Genomic DNA, 15,452 nt, shown 5'->3' with positions numbered 1-15,452 from the left:
TCACAATCCCTTCTTTTATACAGTAATTTCCTTTGTCACCTAGCACAGGCTTTAGGGAAAACCAGATGCAACTTGTTTGGGAGCACCTGAGCACTTTGTTTTGCTCAGCTCCTCTTCTTCTATTCACAGGACAGGCCAGGGACATCAGACGCACCACAGGGGGTGGAGCCAGCATTGTGGAGGGAAGGCCCAGACCTATTCAGGTCCCAGGTGCAACTCCTCCCTCCCATTTGCATGCAGATCTCCCTATTCACCACCGGGCAGACCCATCCTGGCTCCTGGAGCCAAGCACACCAGCCAGCCCCTGTCAATCACAAGCCAGACATACAATTCACATCAGGCAGGCAGACACTGTACACAGAAATGCCAACTTCTAAAAGTGGCACTTCTCCACTAGTCACAATAAATCTGCGCACACCATAGCGCAGCATTTAATCTCACGAGTTTGCAATTACCAAACTCGCCCCTGCACTCCTCTCACATCAGGAATTACCATGGACACACATATCCCCATGCATTCCTATGGGAGGGCAGGCCAATCTCACCACACGCACTCAGAGAGCGCACGCACTTCACACTGGCCCACAGTGCCAAAGTGCGCAGAGACCAGAAATCACTACCATTATGTCATATTAAAAGGCAAAAAGTTCAGGGGTGAACCTGCCAAAAGGGCCAAGTCCAACAGTGACATTACAACTTTAACTACTTTTGCAAAAGTCCTTTTGATTAGTATTGGATTTTGGAAAGAACACAACTTAGAGCCCCTAAGAAGTCTCCTATGGGACAAAACGTGTTGGCTAAATGGCTCAATGAAATATGTGAATATTGGATTTTAATGATAGTTGATTAATAAAGAAAATATTTTTTAATACAAAGACAAATATTGGACCTTGCAAATTTCTTCAAATCATCATGGACCCTTGATTTCACTTGAACTTTTATCAATAATCTAAATTGATGTGTGCTGATTCCACTTTTTTTGCTCTTGTCTTTGGGGTTTTCCCTAACAGGAAGTGTAGAGTGGTGCACTTCCTGGTTTCTTTGTACCATCACCAAACCAGCCAGCCACTTGTAGTGACAGTTGCAGACTCTTGTCTCAACACTCTTCTTGTGCTTTTTTCTGGCCAAACAAGGAACTCTGCAGCAGGAACTTTTAAACCCATTATTGATTTCTAAACGCAGCCGGTCGCACCGGCCTAACCCTGCTCACCAGATGAAAATGCACCGGCTGGTTTACAACCCCACCCCTGGTCACTAGACAATATTTTGTCCCAGAGGATGGGGTTTGAATGACCAGGAGACATGTTTCTACCCTATGAGTATTTATTTTACAAACGTCTTCTAAAGTGATGGGAGTAGGGATGACATTTGGATCGTATGGCACTGAAGGAATGGGGAGGCCAGGTACATACATGAACCTGCTCAGCTAGTCATGTACTAACCATGACAGCAGGATTTCCTTACTTGTATTCCAGTGCTTAATTTGAGATGGTGGTTTCCAGTGCCCGGCGTCAGCACTTAATTGTCAGCACCTGTACCTGTGACAGTCTGCAACATGGTGGTGCTGTTTTTTAATACAGAGATGAGCACAAGAACTGCTGTTTATTAATTCAATATACATTAAGAATGACTAATACCTGCTACCAAATCCATTCTCTTATCTTTGGGGGTCCTGAAATTGTCAGAATTGTAACACTTGTAGGAGTGTGACTTATTAGTTATTTGGTTACTGTAATTGACAGCAGCAATGGGTAGGGCAAGAGACAGTGGCCTGCTGACTAGAGCCCTGGCACTTTTTTTTTTTTTTTTTACAAATTAAACACCAATACCTTGTCTTGCATAACCATGATCTAGAGACCTCCCCAACAAAAACTGAAATATAATATCTTAGTGTGACATTTCTGTGTCTGCAGTGGGGCGAAATAACGGCAGAGAGCTATGTTTGGGTAATCAATCTGGCTTTTGTGAGACCTGCACAGCATCTTTGGTTTAGTCTGCTGAGAATCAGGCTTTAAGTGCTCTACAGAAATCTTACATTATTGTACATCACAACAAAAAATTCAAAGGCCATATGAGAAGTTCTTTTTTGATACTTTCTTGTTGATATCCACGATTAAAACTGCTTATTGTCTTTTTTTCCAGAGCAAGACCTTGGTATGTCCAAAAGGGCCAGAGCCAGGCCAGAGATTTCAGCTATCTATAGGAAATATATTCATTTATACAAAATCTTTTAGGAGTCAGTGGGTATCCTAAAACATTTGCATGGTCCCTGCCTCGTTGGCAGAACCTTGGGATAGAACCAGATCTACAATGGTGCTTCTTCCAACATGGCCACGTTGTAGACTGCTCTATTGGAATGGTTGATCCGGCTGCTGCAGCCTATGTGAATTGACTTTATCCACGGGCAAGGCGTGCAATTCTAACTGAAGGATGTACAGCCCAAGCTGACTCAACCACTTGTCACTGAAGAGCACAGAGATGTGTGGCGGATCTTCCATGGACAAATGAGGAAAAAACAGAGTTTCATTTTTAACAACAAATCCACAGTTTTCAAGTGCTGGCTTGAAGGTCCCTGGAGTTATGATGTACAAATGATGGATTCTGTCCTGTGGGGTTTCTGTATTTCTAGAGGACATATCTCCTGCAATGTTTCCCACTTTCTGACAAAATTGCTTTTCTTCTGTTCCAGCCATGTCAATGACATCCACCGATGTCTCCTGGTTCTTTATGTTGAGTAGGTACCTTGGCGGCATGTAGGTGTGTGTAAACAGCAGCGTGTAATGTGAAGGGTTATTTAGGGACTCCTTTGTATGAATGACATGTTCTAATTGGGACAGGCATGGTATTAATCCACCCTGATGCAAGCAGCCAAACACAATGGCCCCCAGTAAATTGAATAGTACAATGATTGATTTCCACTGTATTTTTTGGCTTTCAGGTGCACTCCACAGGACTAGTGGTAAGATCAGGGGAATGAGGAATCGTGGTTCCTGATGGGGAAAGAGGGAAAGAAGGGCCAAAGGTACAAAATAAAACAAGAGCAGAACATGGCGGAACAGTGGGAGGGCATCCCTTGCCTTCGAGTGCTTTCTTTCTAATATCCTGCATACACCTCTCCTTAGTACTTTACTGGCAGCAACAGCAGCTGATAAATGGAGGACTCCAAAAAGCATCGCTCCATTGATTACAAAATGAGTACTTCGAGAGTGAGAGCCATGTTGTGCAAGATTATGGGGAATTACGTTATATTTTAGAAAATTGAACGGAGTGAATACTAGGTTTTGTGGCCATAGTTTAAAGCTTTGTGGCTGGTTGACTTTGTCCAACGACGAATGGTCCACGGGACCCTCATGGATAAAATATACTGTGTCTACTACAATGAAAATAAGGGCAGTAGCAGTAGCAGCTGGCACACATTTTAGCACTTGCAAGGTGATTGTTGTAGAACGGCAGGACGTGATTGTATTTTTGGCAGCCCAGTACAGTACCGGAATGACAGCAAAAGCCAGGAAAGTTGGTCTGTTGAAGCATCCAGCAACCAAGATGATTCCAATTTGACTGCTGTAATTAGTTTTATTGGGAATGGATTTTCTTGCTGAACTAGTTTTAGGAGCTTCCAATGAAACCAGCATCAGAAGCAGGGCAAACAGAACCCCCTCGATCACATTGCTGAAGGTTCTAGTATAGAAAACTAGAGTAACGTATGATCCAGCAAGAAGGACCATGGCCTTCCATCGATCCACCCCCCAGACGGGCGCAACCTGATACACGCTGTAGTCAAGAATGAAGGAAAACAACGTCAAGCATAGCCTTGGAAGCACCAGAAGGCTGTAACTGTTGATGAAGCTATTCAGGAAGCCCACATGTGTCAAAGACTTCATTATCCAGAACGTGGCACCAGACGTCATTAACGGGAAAAGCGCTGTTCTGCAGGGAAAGTTGGAGAGGAACTCCCAAGGGCGATAGACCTGCAGGTCTAAAATATCACCTTTAAAAAATAAATGAGAGAAGGAGAATTAGGAAAGTGAAACAAAAATAAACACATTTTATTTAAAAGTCCACGTAGGTGACTAATTGGAGAGCAACAAATTGATTAGGAAGAGTATAGTTTCTCTAAAGTACCACCCAACATGACCTGTTTGTTCCCACCACATCTACTGGTTGCTTAGTTATTAAAGGTCACTAAACCTTACCAGCACCCAAATGCAGAGGTCTAGATATTGTGGGGCAGATTGACAACTTCTGGCGCATCTCTGCTGATCAGCAGTGTTGCGACAGAACAGTTGTGACACGCCAAACCACCCCTGCGCCACCACTGATGCGCTGAATTTACAATGCGGCGCTCCATGGCGCATGGATGGGCAGATGCTTGTCGCATCCCCCGGCAGAAAAGCGACGCATTGCTGGAGTCGCAAGTGCGACACAGCTCCAGCAAGGCTCGGGGTGCCCCTATGCCTAACATGCTGCGTCAATCCTTATGCCTCCTTCAAGCAGGCGCAGGGTTGTGACGCAGCATGGCCATAAAAGTGACTGAGTCAAATCTTGTAGATATCACTCAGCCACTTTTCCAGACGTTCCTGCACCGGAACGCCCCCCCCCGTGCCGGAACGCCCAGATGTGGCGCAGGGCTTTACAACATGAAGCATCTCCCAGATGCGTCACGGTTTAAATACCCCACAGCAAGGCGCTGGATTTGTGCTGCCGCTGCGTCACAAAAGTGACGCAACGGCGGCGCAAATGTATCATACGGTTCTTGTAAATCTGCACCTAATTTGTTATACATATGTATATAGTGAGTATGCTGCCTTTAGTTAGTGCTGCAAAACTAATGGTGTTCCTGCACCCCGGTTTCAAGAATTTCATCACTGATGGAACTCTAGTTTTGAGTTGTAAGCATCAATGTACTTCAGGCTCTCTCATTATTTGTAGTAGATATACTTTATCACTGATAGTGTAATGGATTATAAGGTTTTGGTGGTAGTAAACAGATATCCTGCTATGATACGTTTAGTCTTGGTTATGCGGCGGCTTGCACATTGGCCTTATTTTAGTATCTGAGTGTGTAGTGGATGGTATTGTTGAGCCACAATATCCATCCGCTGCTCTATTTGGACTTTAATGACTCAATGGTAGGACTTGTTATTGTGTTCTGTTGTTCGTTGAAGTGTGGTGTTGTTTGGGGTATACGTTTGTGGCTAGAGTAATATCCAAGTACCTGGCATATCTGTGCAGTGTTAGATGTGTGAGGCATGTTTTGTCTAACAATACCCCTCAAATACCAACTCTAAATTAAAATCAGTTGATCATGCTAGAGTAGACTTCCCACTTGACTGTTTTACTGAAAACCATCACCACCAACCAATGGATCTTGGTGTCATGTGGAAAAGAAATAGAGGACACAGCCACACATGCTGTTAACAACATATACCACAAACACCATAAACCAGCACCAATCAGAAATTTGATTCAATTACAACAATTCATTTTCAGGCCAATTAATCAAAAGATTGAGAACCAAACTTGATCCCTTAATAAATTGTTTAGTTCACAAACGTTCTAAAACCTTAAATCTTCAGATAAGCATGGGCACCTACTGAGACTCCCTAAAAAAGTTTAGGACTTGCCATAACTTTGAGGCTGCAAAGGTTCATAGACGAAACGCCCTTTACCTAAAAAATAAATGGCAGTAAACATCATTTTGCACCTCCGTGGGTGCTCTAATGATATCCAGACAAGTTCCACAGACCCACCCTAAAGTCTCAGACTGTTTGATAGCCTCTAGGAATTTTAGGAGCAGATGATACCTGATAAGAGCTTCAAAACTAATTTGGTAGCCTGAAATGTTCCACTCTATCAAATTAAGTCAGCTCTAAAGAAGATGGTTTATGAATGTTGCTGTCTGGGCCTGTAAGGGAAGACTTTAACGAGAAATATGCCATTTCAAATGGAACTGCGTAACATGAAAGGAATGGCCAGTGATAGGTTACTTGAACCACAGATAAGTCTTGCATATGTAGTTGCATATGCATTTTTGGAAAATGGTAGAGCATAAATACCTTCCTAGAAATGGATATATATATATTTAAAAAAAAAATGTTTTTATTGACATTTTCATGACAACATTACGTTTCCAAAACAAGCATAGTACATTTGCTGCTATGAACCTGATGTCAATCAATCTGGATACATAGTTTGGCAACATAGGCTGTTGTCACTATTACTACTTCAGCTTGAAAGAAAAGAAAAAAGCATATATCTTCTATGTCGATACCACTTCATCCCTTTAAACTTAACATTAATTGTAAACGTAATACCCTCCCCGCCCCATCCCTCCCCGCCCCTATGGTCATGGGTATCAATATTCAAATACGGGGTTTGAAGACCAGCTATTCAGTCATGTATGTTCGTTGTCTGTGTTATTCCCTACTGTGCGACGGGCCTGTGTGAGGGGAAGCTTGCCCTCCCACTGAGGGATCTTCCCCTTTTTCCTTGGTTAAATCAGTGATCAGTAAGCACCAGGCCTTCATATCATCTTCGAGCTTATCATCCCTCCGTACCTTTTTCATCCTTACAGATTCTGCAGTGGCCCATTCTAACATATCCTTAATCCTTTTTCTGTACTGGGGTGGATCTGGACTTAGCCAGTGGATTGCGATTTGCCGTTTTGCTAGAACCAACCCCAATTGTATAAATCTCTTAGTGAGTTTCCTAGTTTTAGGTGCGGGTAGTAGGCCCAACACCACCTCCTTAATAGTGGCTGGTATAGTCTATCCCGTAACAGCCTGCAAAATCTCTATGATCTCACTCCAGTAAGGTGCCAGTTCAGGGCAGTCGCATAACATGTGTATAAAATGTGCATCCGAGCTCTGACATCTGGGACATATATCCGCTTGCTCCGGGTATATTTCATGCAGTATTCGGGGAGTGAGATATGTCTCGCGTACCACATTATATTGGATTAATTTGAAACATGCATTAGAGCTTATTTGTTTGACCCCCACATACATACTCTGCCACTATGTCTCTGTAAGGTGCTTGCCTACTCCTCATCCCATTTGGTCTGCACCCATAGAGGAGCAGAGGGGACATCTTCCCGCAATGCTCTATATATGTGTGAGATCAGTCTTCGTCCCACTGCTAGGGTGGTTATTGTCTGGAGCACTGATGTGACCTGCGGCTCTTGTGGAAACGATGGCCACAACTCTCTAACCACTGCTGAGATCTTAGCATGCTGTAAATACTGCCTCCTGCCCAACTGAAAAATATAATTTGCTTCCTCTCTGGTTATGAACTGCTCTGCAGTGTATAAGTTCCCTATCAAAAGGCAGCCACTCTCCTCATTTAACAACGTTCATTACTTGTTCTATCCGTTTGATGGGAGCCACCACCCACAGTGGAGTCTCAGGGGCATACGGCGCCTTTCGGACTACTTTCTGTACCGCGGTTTCCCATATTGACGCAACGTGACGTATGACATAGGGAAAAGATCCCGGGACCCCGACCCCATCATAAACAGTTCCGTGAGGGATACACCACTTCTACCAGTTGTCTTGCTCGTCAAACCAGTGCACCGCATGTTGTAATTGTGCGATCATGTAATACAAATTCAAACGAGGGACTTCCAGCACCCCCATCTCCAACCACCTTTGCAGAGTGCTCAGCTTTACCCTCTTCCGTTTTGGACCCCACAGCAACTCTATGACCAGACTGTCTAACTGTAAGAAAGATTTCTGTGGGACCATTTACAGGGAACTCTTAACCCCGTCTATTCTCATCCCTATATTATCGGCGAGATAAGCAGTGCTTGTATTTGTCTGTGTGATCCCCAAATATTGTAACCCCTCCAGAACCCATCTCATTCCTAGTTTAGGCAAATCGTTCTCAGATTTTCCAATTATTGCCCCCAAGGGAAACAATTTGGATTTTCCTGGATTAAGTCACAAGCCAGACCACACGCGTCGTCAATGAGCACGGGAACTGCCTCTACCGTTTGACACAGGTAAACCAGTGTGTCATCGGCATACATAGAGACCACATGAAGTGCTTTCCCCAGACATATCCCCCAACCCTCCATTTTCGTTCGTAACATAATACCCAGCGGCTCCATTGCTATGGCAAATAGGAGCAGAGACAGGGGGCACCCCTGCCGAGTACCTTGCTTCAGGGCAAAAATCTCTCCGAGACTTGTCCCCGCACATGCACGGTCGGTGTACTATATATATATATATATATATATATATATATATACCACACCCATCTCAGCCAACACTGCCCACATATGATCCCACTCCACCAAGTCAAACGCCTGTCGAATGTCCAGTAGGCACAGCGCCCATTCCTCTGACTCTAGACTCGGCCATGTCAGACGTGTGCCAGTTGACGTGAATTGTGTGTGGTATTGTGGTTAGGGATAAACCCGGCTTGATCCGGGTGAATCACTTGACACATATAAGGCAGTAACCGGGCTGCCAGTATCCCACAAAGTATTTTGTCTACATTGAGAAGTGATATTGGTCTATAAGAACTCGTTAGCAGGGGATCCCTGTCTGGTTTAAGGATCACAGATACAACTGCCTCCGACATAGTATTTGGCGGAGTTTTCTTATCCATGGCTTTGTTAAATACATCTCAGATGTGATCTATCAATAGGGGGGCATATCTCTGGTAAAACTCTGCCGGGAGCCCATCTCCGCCCGGACATTTCTCCAGCTTCAAACGCCGTATGGATGCTATTATTTCCTCTCGTGAAATTGGTGCCCGAGGGTCTCCTCTTCTGTTTATTCTAATTTCGGGAGAGGAACACCCTCCAGAACCTGCTGCAATGCCCCCAAATCAGTCCTCTGGGCCCCTGTACAAGTAGATTCCAGGTAAGATGCAAATTCCTTTGAAATCTCCCCTTGTGTTTGAAGTCGGGTCTCCTCACTTGTTTTTAATTGCAGTATGGGCATTTGTTCCCTTTCAGTTTTAATTAATCTCCTAAGCAATGCCCCCGATCTATCCCCCTGCATATGTAGCCTCTGTCTATACGAAGTATATGTAAATGTATCCAACCTGGCCTAAGCATCCATGAGCTCCCCATGGGTCTTGGTCCACTCGGCCAGATGTTCCAGTGTCTCTCGTATAGTGCCCTCTAGACTGTGTAATTGACGCTCAAGCTTTGCAATGTCCCTTTCTAGTTGTTGCCTCTCACCATATGTGGTCTTCATACACACTCCTCTTATAACTACCTTCATGGCCTCCCACTCAGTAACTCTGTGAGAAGCAGACCCCCAGTTTTCCCAGAAATAATTTTGTAGAGTCTCTGAGACCACAGCAGCGTAAGTTCGATCTGATAATGCCTCCACCCTGAGCCTCCAAAGCGGTATATTGGGACAGCCCCGGACATTTTTCAAAGTGAGCAACAGCGGAGCATGATCCGAAATAGTTCTGGGGAGGTATGAGATACCCTCCGTGTCTGCCGACAACTCAGGCGTGAGACAACAGTGGTTGATGCAGCTAAGTGCATTTGTCGCCGGGGTGTAACAAGATAACGCTTTTGTCGTTGGGTTCCTAGCCCTCCACTCATCTCTGAGCTGCATACACTGTAGCAGTAACTCCAGAGACGGTAACATGCATGGTTTAGTGTGAGCCCAGGGGGGTTCTTTATCTAACTGTGCATTGAAGACGCAATTAAAATCCCCAAGAAGGACAATCTCGGCCCCCAAATATGGGGTTACTGCTTTGACAATGGAGGGGGAAAAGTCAGGGCAATCTACATTTGGGGCATACACCCTAATAATACACAGCTCCCTGCCCTCCCATTTCCCATGGAAAATAATATATCGTCCTTTGACGTCCAACACATGACTCATGTGGTGGAATGTTACTCCCGGGGCTACCAATTCATCACTCCCCGAGCAAATCCTGAATAAGAGGTAGCATATAACTGCCCTCTCCATATTTTAAGGATACTTGCAATAGTGCCTCCTCATACATGTGTATCCTGCAAACCTGCGATCCCCACTTTATACTGTTTCAGAAAGGTTTAAACTCTGCGTCTTTTCACCAGCCCCACCATACCCCTTATATTCCAGCTAAGGACTTTCACTGTTTGTGACGTCATGATTATAAGATCGTATGTCCAAATATCGCATACTGCATCCTCCCCGTTTAACCCTTTTCCTCGCCCCCCAGTACTAAATCCAACATCATATCTGTCCCATGACCATATGAAACATCCCCGAAACATGAAAATATTATAAACAGAACAATCCCCTTCCCCTTCACTCCCCCTGGGCAGTCACATGAGTTGGGCCAATAGCAGTAAAACCAGTGCAAAGTTCGACACGTACCGCCCCAAACCACTCTCCCCCCCTACCCACAAAATGTCTGTTAGTCCATATCATGGAGAGCCACGGCTCTGAAACTCTGAGTGCTGTGCTAGAGAACCGACCCGACAAGGAGCAAGATTGCTCCTAAGCGTCCCTCACTGGGCCTAACTCTGATGGGGGAGTCGCCGCCCTGCTGTGGCCCTTTTTAAAAAAAAACATTATTATGAAAAGTTCTCATCAGGAAGTTTCTTTTAACCCTTATGAACCAATAATTCCATCCTTAATGTAGATACACTTGTGTGCGTCCACCAATCGTAACTCTTATCTGCTCTCTCAATCTCTTCAATTCAAGGCACCATCATTCCTGCTCACTCCCATGATCATCAATGTCCGTTTCTGGGTCCTGTGTCATTAGAATAGATTCCAGGACCGTCTCTGTGTCAGACGCATGCAAGGTGCCATCCTGTAGCACTTTAATCCGACTGGGGTCCCTTCGTGCCTCCGCCTGTTGCTGTCTTTGAGATCGCTGACTATCTTGCAGTATCCTGGACCCTGTATGGCTCCCAGAAGACTCTGTGGAAGGAACCAGGTTTCGACCCCCTGGTCCCTTAGTGTCCAGCCAGTCTGTGGCGTCCCTCGCCGAATAAAAGAAGAGCGTGTGTCCTCCATGTTCAACCCTTAGTTTCGCGGGAAACAGAAGGCTGTATTACAAGCTCAACTCGCACAATCTTCTTTTAACCACAATGTAGGATTTTCTTTTATCTTGCACACGTTGGGTATGATCCTGGTATATTGAGCTGGAGTGTCCCTCAAAAAGAAATTGACCGCTATTGCGGGAAAGCTGCAGCAGGAAGTCTCTATCTCTATAGTTTAACAGTTTCGCAATAATGGCCCTTGGCGGTGCTCCCGGTCAGGGGGGCGGGACAAGTGCCCTCTGTGCACGCTCAATGTTAAAAAAACCTTTGAGAATTTCTTAGGAGCAATCACTCTGGTGAGCCACTACTCCAGGAAGAGCTCAGTGGAGGGGCCCTCTGCCTTTTTGGGAACTCCAACAAAGCGTAAGTTACTTCTCCGTGATCTCCCTTTTGAATCCTGCGCCCTCTCATTGATCTTTATTACTTGCCTTTTTAATTCGACGACAGTGGCACTAAGGGACTTGACATCAGACTGCAATGCAGCTACATCAGTTTCGGTGGTGGTCACTCTATCAGACACTACTCGTGTTTCCAGAATGCCTTCGGTCAAACAGGTGTCTTGGAAGAAATCAAACACTACAGACATGGTGGTGTTCTTTACAGCTCTTGTCACTATCCATCGTGAGTGATAGTCCACATGCACCAAGATGTACTTCCCATTGTAACCTACATGATTTATTGCACTATTAATGTCAAGGTCTAATTTTATCCATGGTTTATCCAAACTATAATGGGCAAAAGCAAGGTTCTCCTAACAATTTTAGTTTTAATCACCATCAAATCCATTGCTGGCCACTAGCACTGGAATCTAGCTTTGTTTTTGGCAAGTCTTATGCCTAAATAGCTGTCATGTGCTAAATCAACTATGTTGTCTAATAGATTAATAGGAAGAATCAGTTGACTTCCTATAAACATTTTGTTTCCAATCACACTCGACTCCTCTCAGACCTCCCAGTAACCACTGACTACCTCAAGAAGGTAGCTTAAATTACACACCACCCCCTGCATCTTTTCTCTTATCACCTTTATCACCAGATCCCCACTCTTTCCCTCTTCTCACTCTTTTATGTACAGTCATGTCATATCCACAGAAATCAGCAACTATCCCAACTTTTCCTCCTCACAACAGTAAATGCGCAAAGGCAACAGCATAGACAATCTGTCACTTGGTTACGGGAGCCTGGTAAGTACTCGACTCTAAAGTTATAGTCTTGTAGCCCCCAAAATCACCTGGCTATCATGGGCCTGGTACGCTCTGATCCCTTAATGGCAAATGTGTAAGAGGCTTGTGATTGGTTCTCTATATAAAATAAATTAATAGATGCACAGCAAGCTACATCCTCTCTTTCAACTATGGAATAGTTGCATTCAGATGCCATGAAAAATTGGAATGGAACAAAACCATACATTGTTTCCCCCCCAAACACTTGAATTACGGTTGCTCCTAAGCATTTGGTACTGGCACAAGTGGCTATAATAGTTTTCCTTTCAACATGAAAGTTACCTAGTGAAGGGGCATTTGAAATCTGGCTCAACTCACTTAAATTGTATTGCTCTCTCTCTCTTGATAACTTTATTGCGGTCGTAGACCATAAAAGCACAAATAAAATATATACATACACGGAATAAAATACGTAAGTAATTATAAAATACATGGTTAAAAAGTTATTAAACAGTAAGATATCAAGGTAATGGTATCAAAACATCCCAGTTAATCACAAATTGTTGCAATTCATTAAAGTGAGCCTTCTGCGCCACATACCATATAAAAAACGGGATACCGCAAACACAATAGAGGGGGAGGTATTGTATCGTAAAATTCTAGCAGCTTGAGCACATTGTCTTAAACCAAGGTTTCTGCCTAGCGGTGCCAACCAGCATCTCCTTATTGTACTGTAGGCTGGGCAGAAGAATAAGACGTGGACAGTATCCTCTTTGGTGTTGTTACAGACTGGGCAGATTCCCTCTTCTCGTCCATTCCATTTGCAAGTAAATGCCCCAATAGGTAGACAACCATGTCTTAATTGTGTGTAAAGTTTTCCTGCGAGGGGAGGCTGTATTAAGTCCAAAAACTCCTCCCTCTTAGACACAAGTTTTACCTGCAGAAACTCTGCAGACAGACTGCCCAGCGTAGTCGAGCTATACAAAAGGCTTAGGTTATAATGTCTCAAAGAGGCCAATAGCTCCAATCTCTTCACTCTCGAGCAGCTCACCTTCGGGGTCTCCCATAGTTGGGGCATACCAATTTGATATACAAGGGCCTTGATGTGGGTTAGCCAGGGAATATTCTTGGTCTTTAGGTGGCCCCAGACTGCAGCAAACTCAGCTCTATAGTCCTCAAGCTCAGGCACTGTCCAGAGCCTTCTCCAATACAGAAGAGGACGGGTGGCTAACAGTTCTGAGATAGGCTCTAGGCCTAGGTCGAGTCTCAGGGGTGTGAGCGGGGTGCTCTGGGGAAGGCCTATCAAGTTCCGCATAAAGGCCTGTTCCACCTTAAGAAGGCTTGGTGTGTTCTTATGGCCCCAGAGTTCTGCACCATACATCACAGCTGGTCTAGCTTGCACCCCATAGATCTCAAGGGCAGGGGCAACTGGCTTAAACAAGGTTGCTCTATAGAACTTGCCAACGCCCCCTCCGATCTGCGCCAACCTCAAAGCGGATTTGGATATCTGAGGGCCCCAACCGAAATCTTCAGTCAGGGTAACCCCCAAGTATACAAAAGTTCTCACCCTTTCAAGCGGGTCGCCATTTAATACCGGGTTAGGGCGAGTTCGCTACAGGGGATGGAAGATCATAAACTTCGTCTTTGCTAAGTTTATCTCCAATCCCCTCAGAGCGCAGAAGGATACAAAACCATCCAATTGTATTGCACTCACTACTTTAGTAATATTTGCATTGATTCCAACTTATCAGCAAAATTCCTAGTAAAAATTGAGTATAATTCAGGTAGTCCTAAGCACGACTTCAATTCATATTTGTTCACAGAAGAAGGAGCTTTCATTACCACCTCCGTTAGATCGATCCTGAGCAAATCTGTATCATAAGAAATTGCATATTCTAGATAAGATTCATCCCTCGATCTCTGAAAGTGACATAGTGGCACTGCTCAGACACGCCGTAAACCAAGATATCACCCTAAAAGCAGGATGGCCTTTCAAAATATGCTGATTATTTGCAGGAACGCCTCAGCAGCGGAAGCCATCTGAGACGGCATCCTGAGGAACATCTATATATCCTCCAGTAGGCCTTATGAACATACTAAGCGAGCTAAATTCAAGGTGGTCTTCAACCTACTGATATGAGGATGATTATTCAAATAACGCTGAAACAGCTTCCTTTTCATATCAGCCTAAACATTTTGTGAATCTCAGGAAGGGTGTCTGTCCACCCATGTACCTAAGTTGAGGTCCTTAAGATCTACACACAACCTAATGTCCTTGCCACCTGCTTTGGTGGCTATGACAGCGAGCGCAATCCATTCTAAACATTAAGTAGATTTGAAAACTCCCTGCTTGACTTTCAAATTAAATCAATAAGTAACAGATTAGCTGGTCAGTAGCTTTCCCATGAGCACAAACTTAATAATATGAGCATGGGCCAGGGACGGCTCCTCCGTTTGAGCGGAGGAGTGTCTCCCACTTAAATGCCCCAGAGAGAAAAATAAAAGGGAAATGAAGTTAAATCATTACCATTTTATTTTTCTTCGCCCCGTCCCGAACAGAGGGTCAGGACAGCAGCAGAGAGAGGAGGGCACTTTCAGTTTAAAGTGCGCATGTCTTTTTGGCCGGCCATCTTTTGACTGCCAGCCACACATGCATACTTTAAGTCTCTCTAACCCAGCTGTCTTAAGACAGATAGGTTAGAGAAAGCCAAAGCCTCCAGAGAGCTGTAGAGTGCCGAGGGAGGCCACTCCCATCAATCCTAGCATGGCTCTTATGCTGGGGAGAGCAGCACTAGGATTGGTGAAGGGACTTTGGAGCCTGCCTATCTGCCTCGAGGACAGAAGACCATCAAGGAAGAGGCGGGCACTGTGTTGTGCTCGCAAGTAAGTTGTGTTAATTTGATTCTTCTTTTTTAATGTCCTACCATCATTAGGGACTTGCCAGCCGCCACTAATCAAGACATCACCCTACCGCTAGTTAAAAATAACTTGTCAAACCCGTAACGCAAGGTCAGTCACATATTTATGCCCAAACCAGAAGAGGTGCTGGGGGACACAACGCTTTCTGTGCACACTGCAGTTATTCTGGTCATACTCTGTTTAAATTGCAGGCACTCATGTCCTAAGACCACGTCATCTTGCATTGCCTTGCTGATCATGTAACTCATGAGTGCTAGATGTATCCTTTGGTGCTTTGGAATAGTAGTTGCACTGAACCATGTACTGTGAGCAGTGGAGCCATTTGTCAGAAGCTCTGTGAATAGGGAAGTAGAACCTATTACAGCA

The 15,452-nt window shown here is 44.6% G+C and overlaps 1 protein-coding gene across 2 annotated transcripts in view; it reads right to left on the bottom strand.

Moving 5' to 3' along the window:
* Positions 1–815: 815 nt before the first annotated feature.
* The window catches only part of PIGZ (phosphatidylinositol glycan anchor biosynthesis class Z (Gwada blood group)), a 139,192-nt gene continuing 124,555 nt past the window's right edge, over positions 816–15,452 (bottom strand). For both annotated transcript variants that reach the window (XM_078666487.1, XM_078666486.1), the window contains exon 3: positions 816–3,988. In XM_078666487.1, the coding sequence (XP_078522613.1) occupies positions 2,349–3,988 (1,640 nt within the window). In that variant the 3' untranslated portion in view covers positions 816–2,348. The remainder of the gene's footprint in view (positions 3,989–15,452) is intronic.

This window comes from Lissotriton helveticus, chromosome 11 (genome assembly GCF_964261635.1).
Source record: "Lissotriton helveticus chromosome 11, aLisHel1.1, whole genome shotgun sequence".
NCBI classification, from domain to species: Eukaryota; Metazoa; Chordata; class Amphibia; order Caudata; family Salamandridae; genus Lissotriton; species Lissotriton helveticus.
The sequence above is the reverse complement of the archived record's forward strand: the minus strand, read 5'-3'. Positions and strand labels throughout refer to the sequence as shown.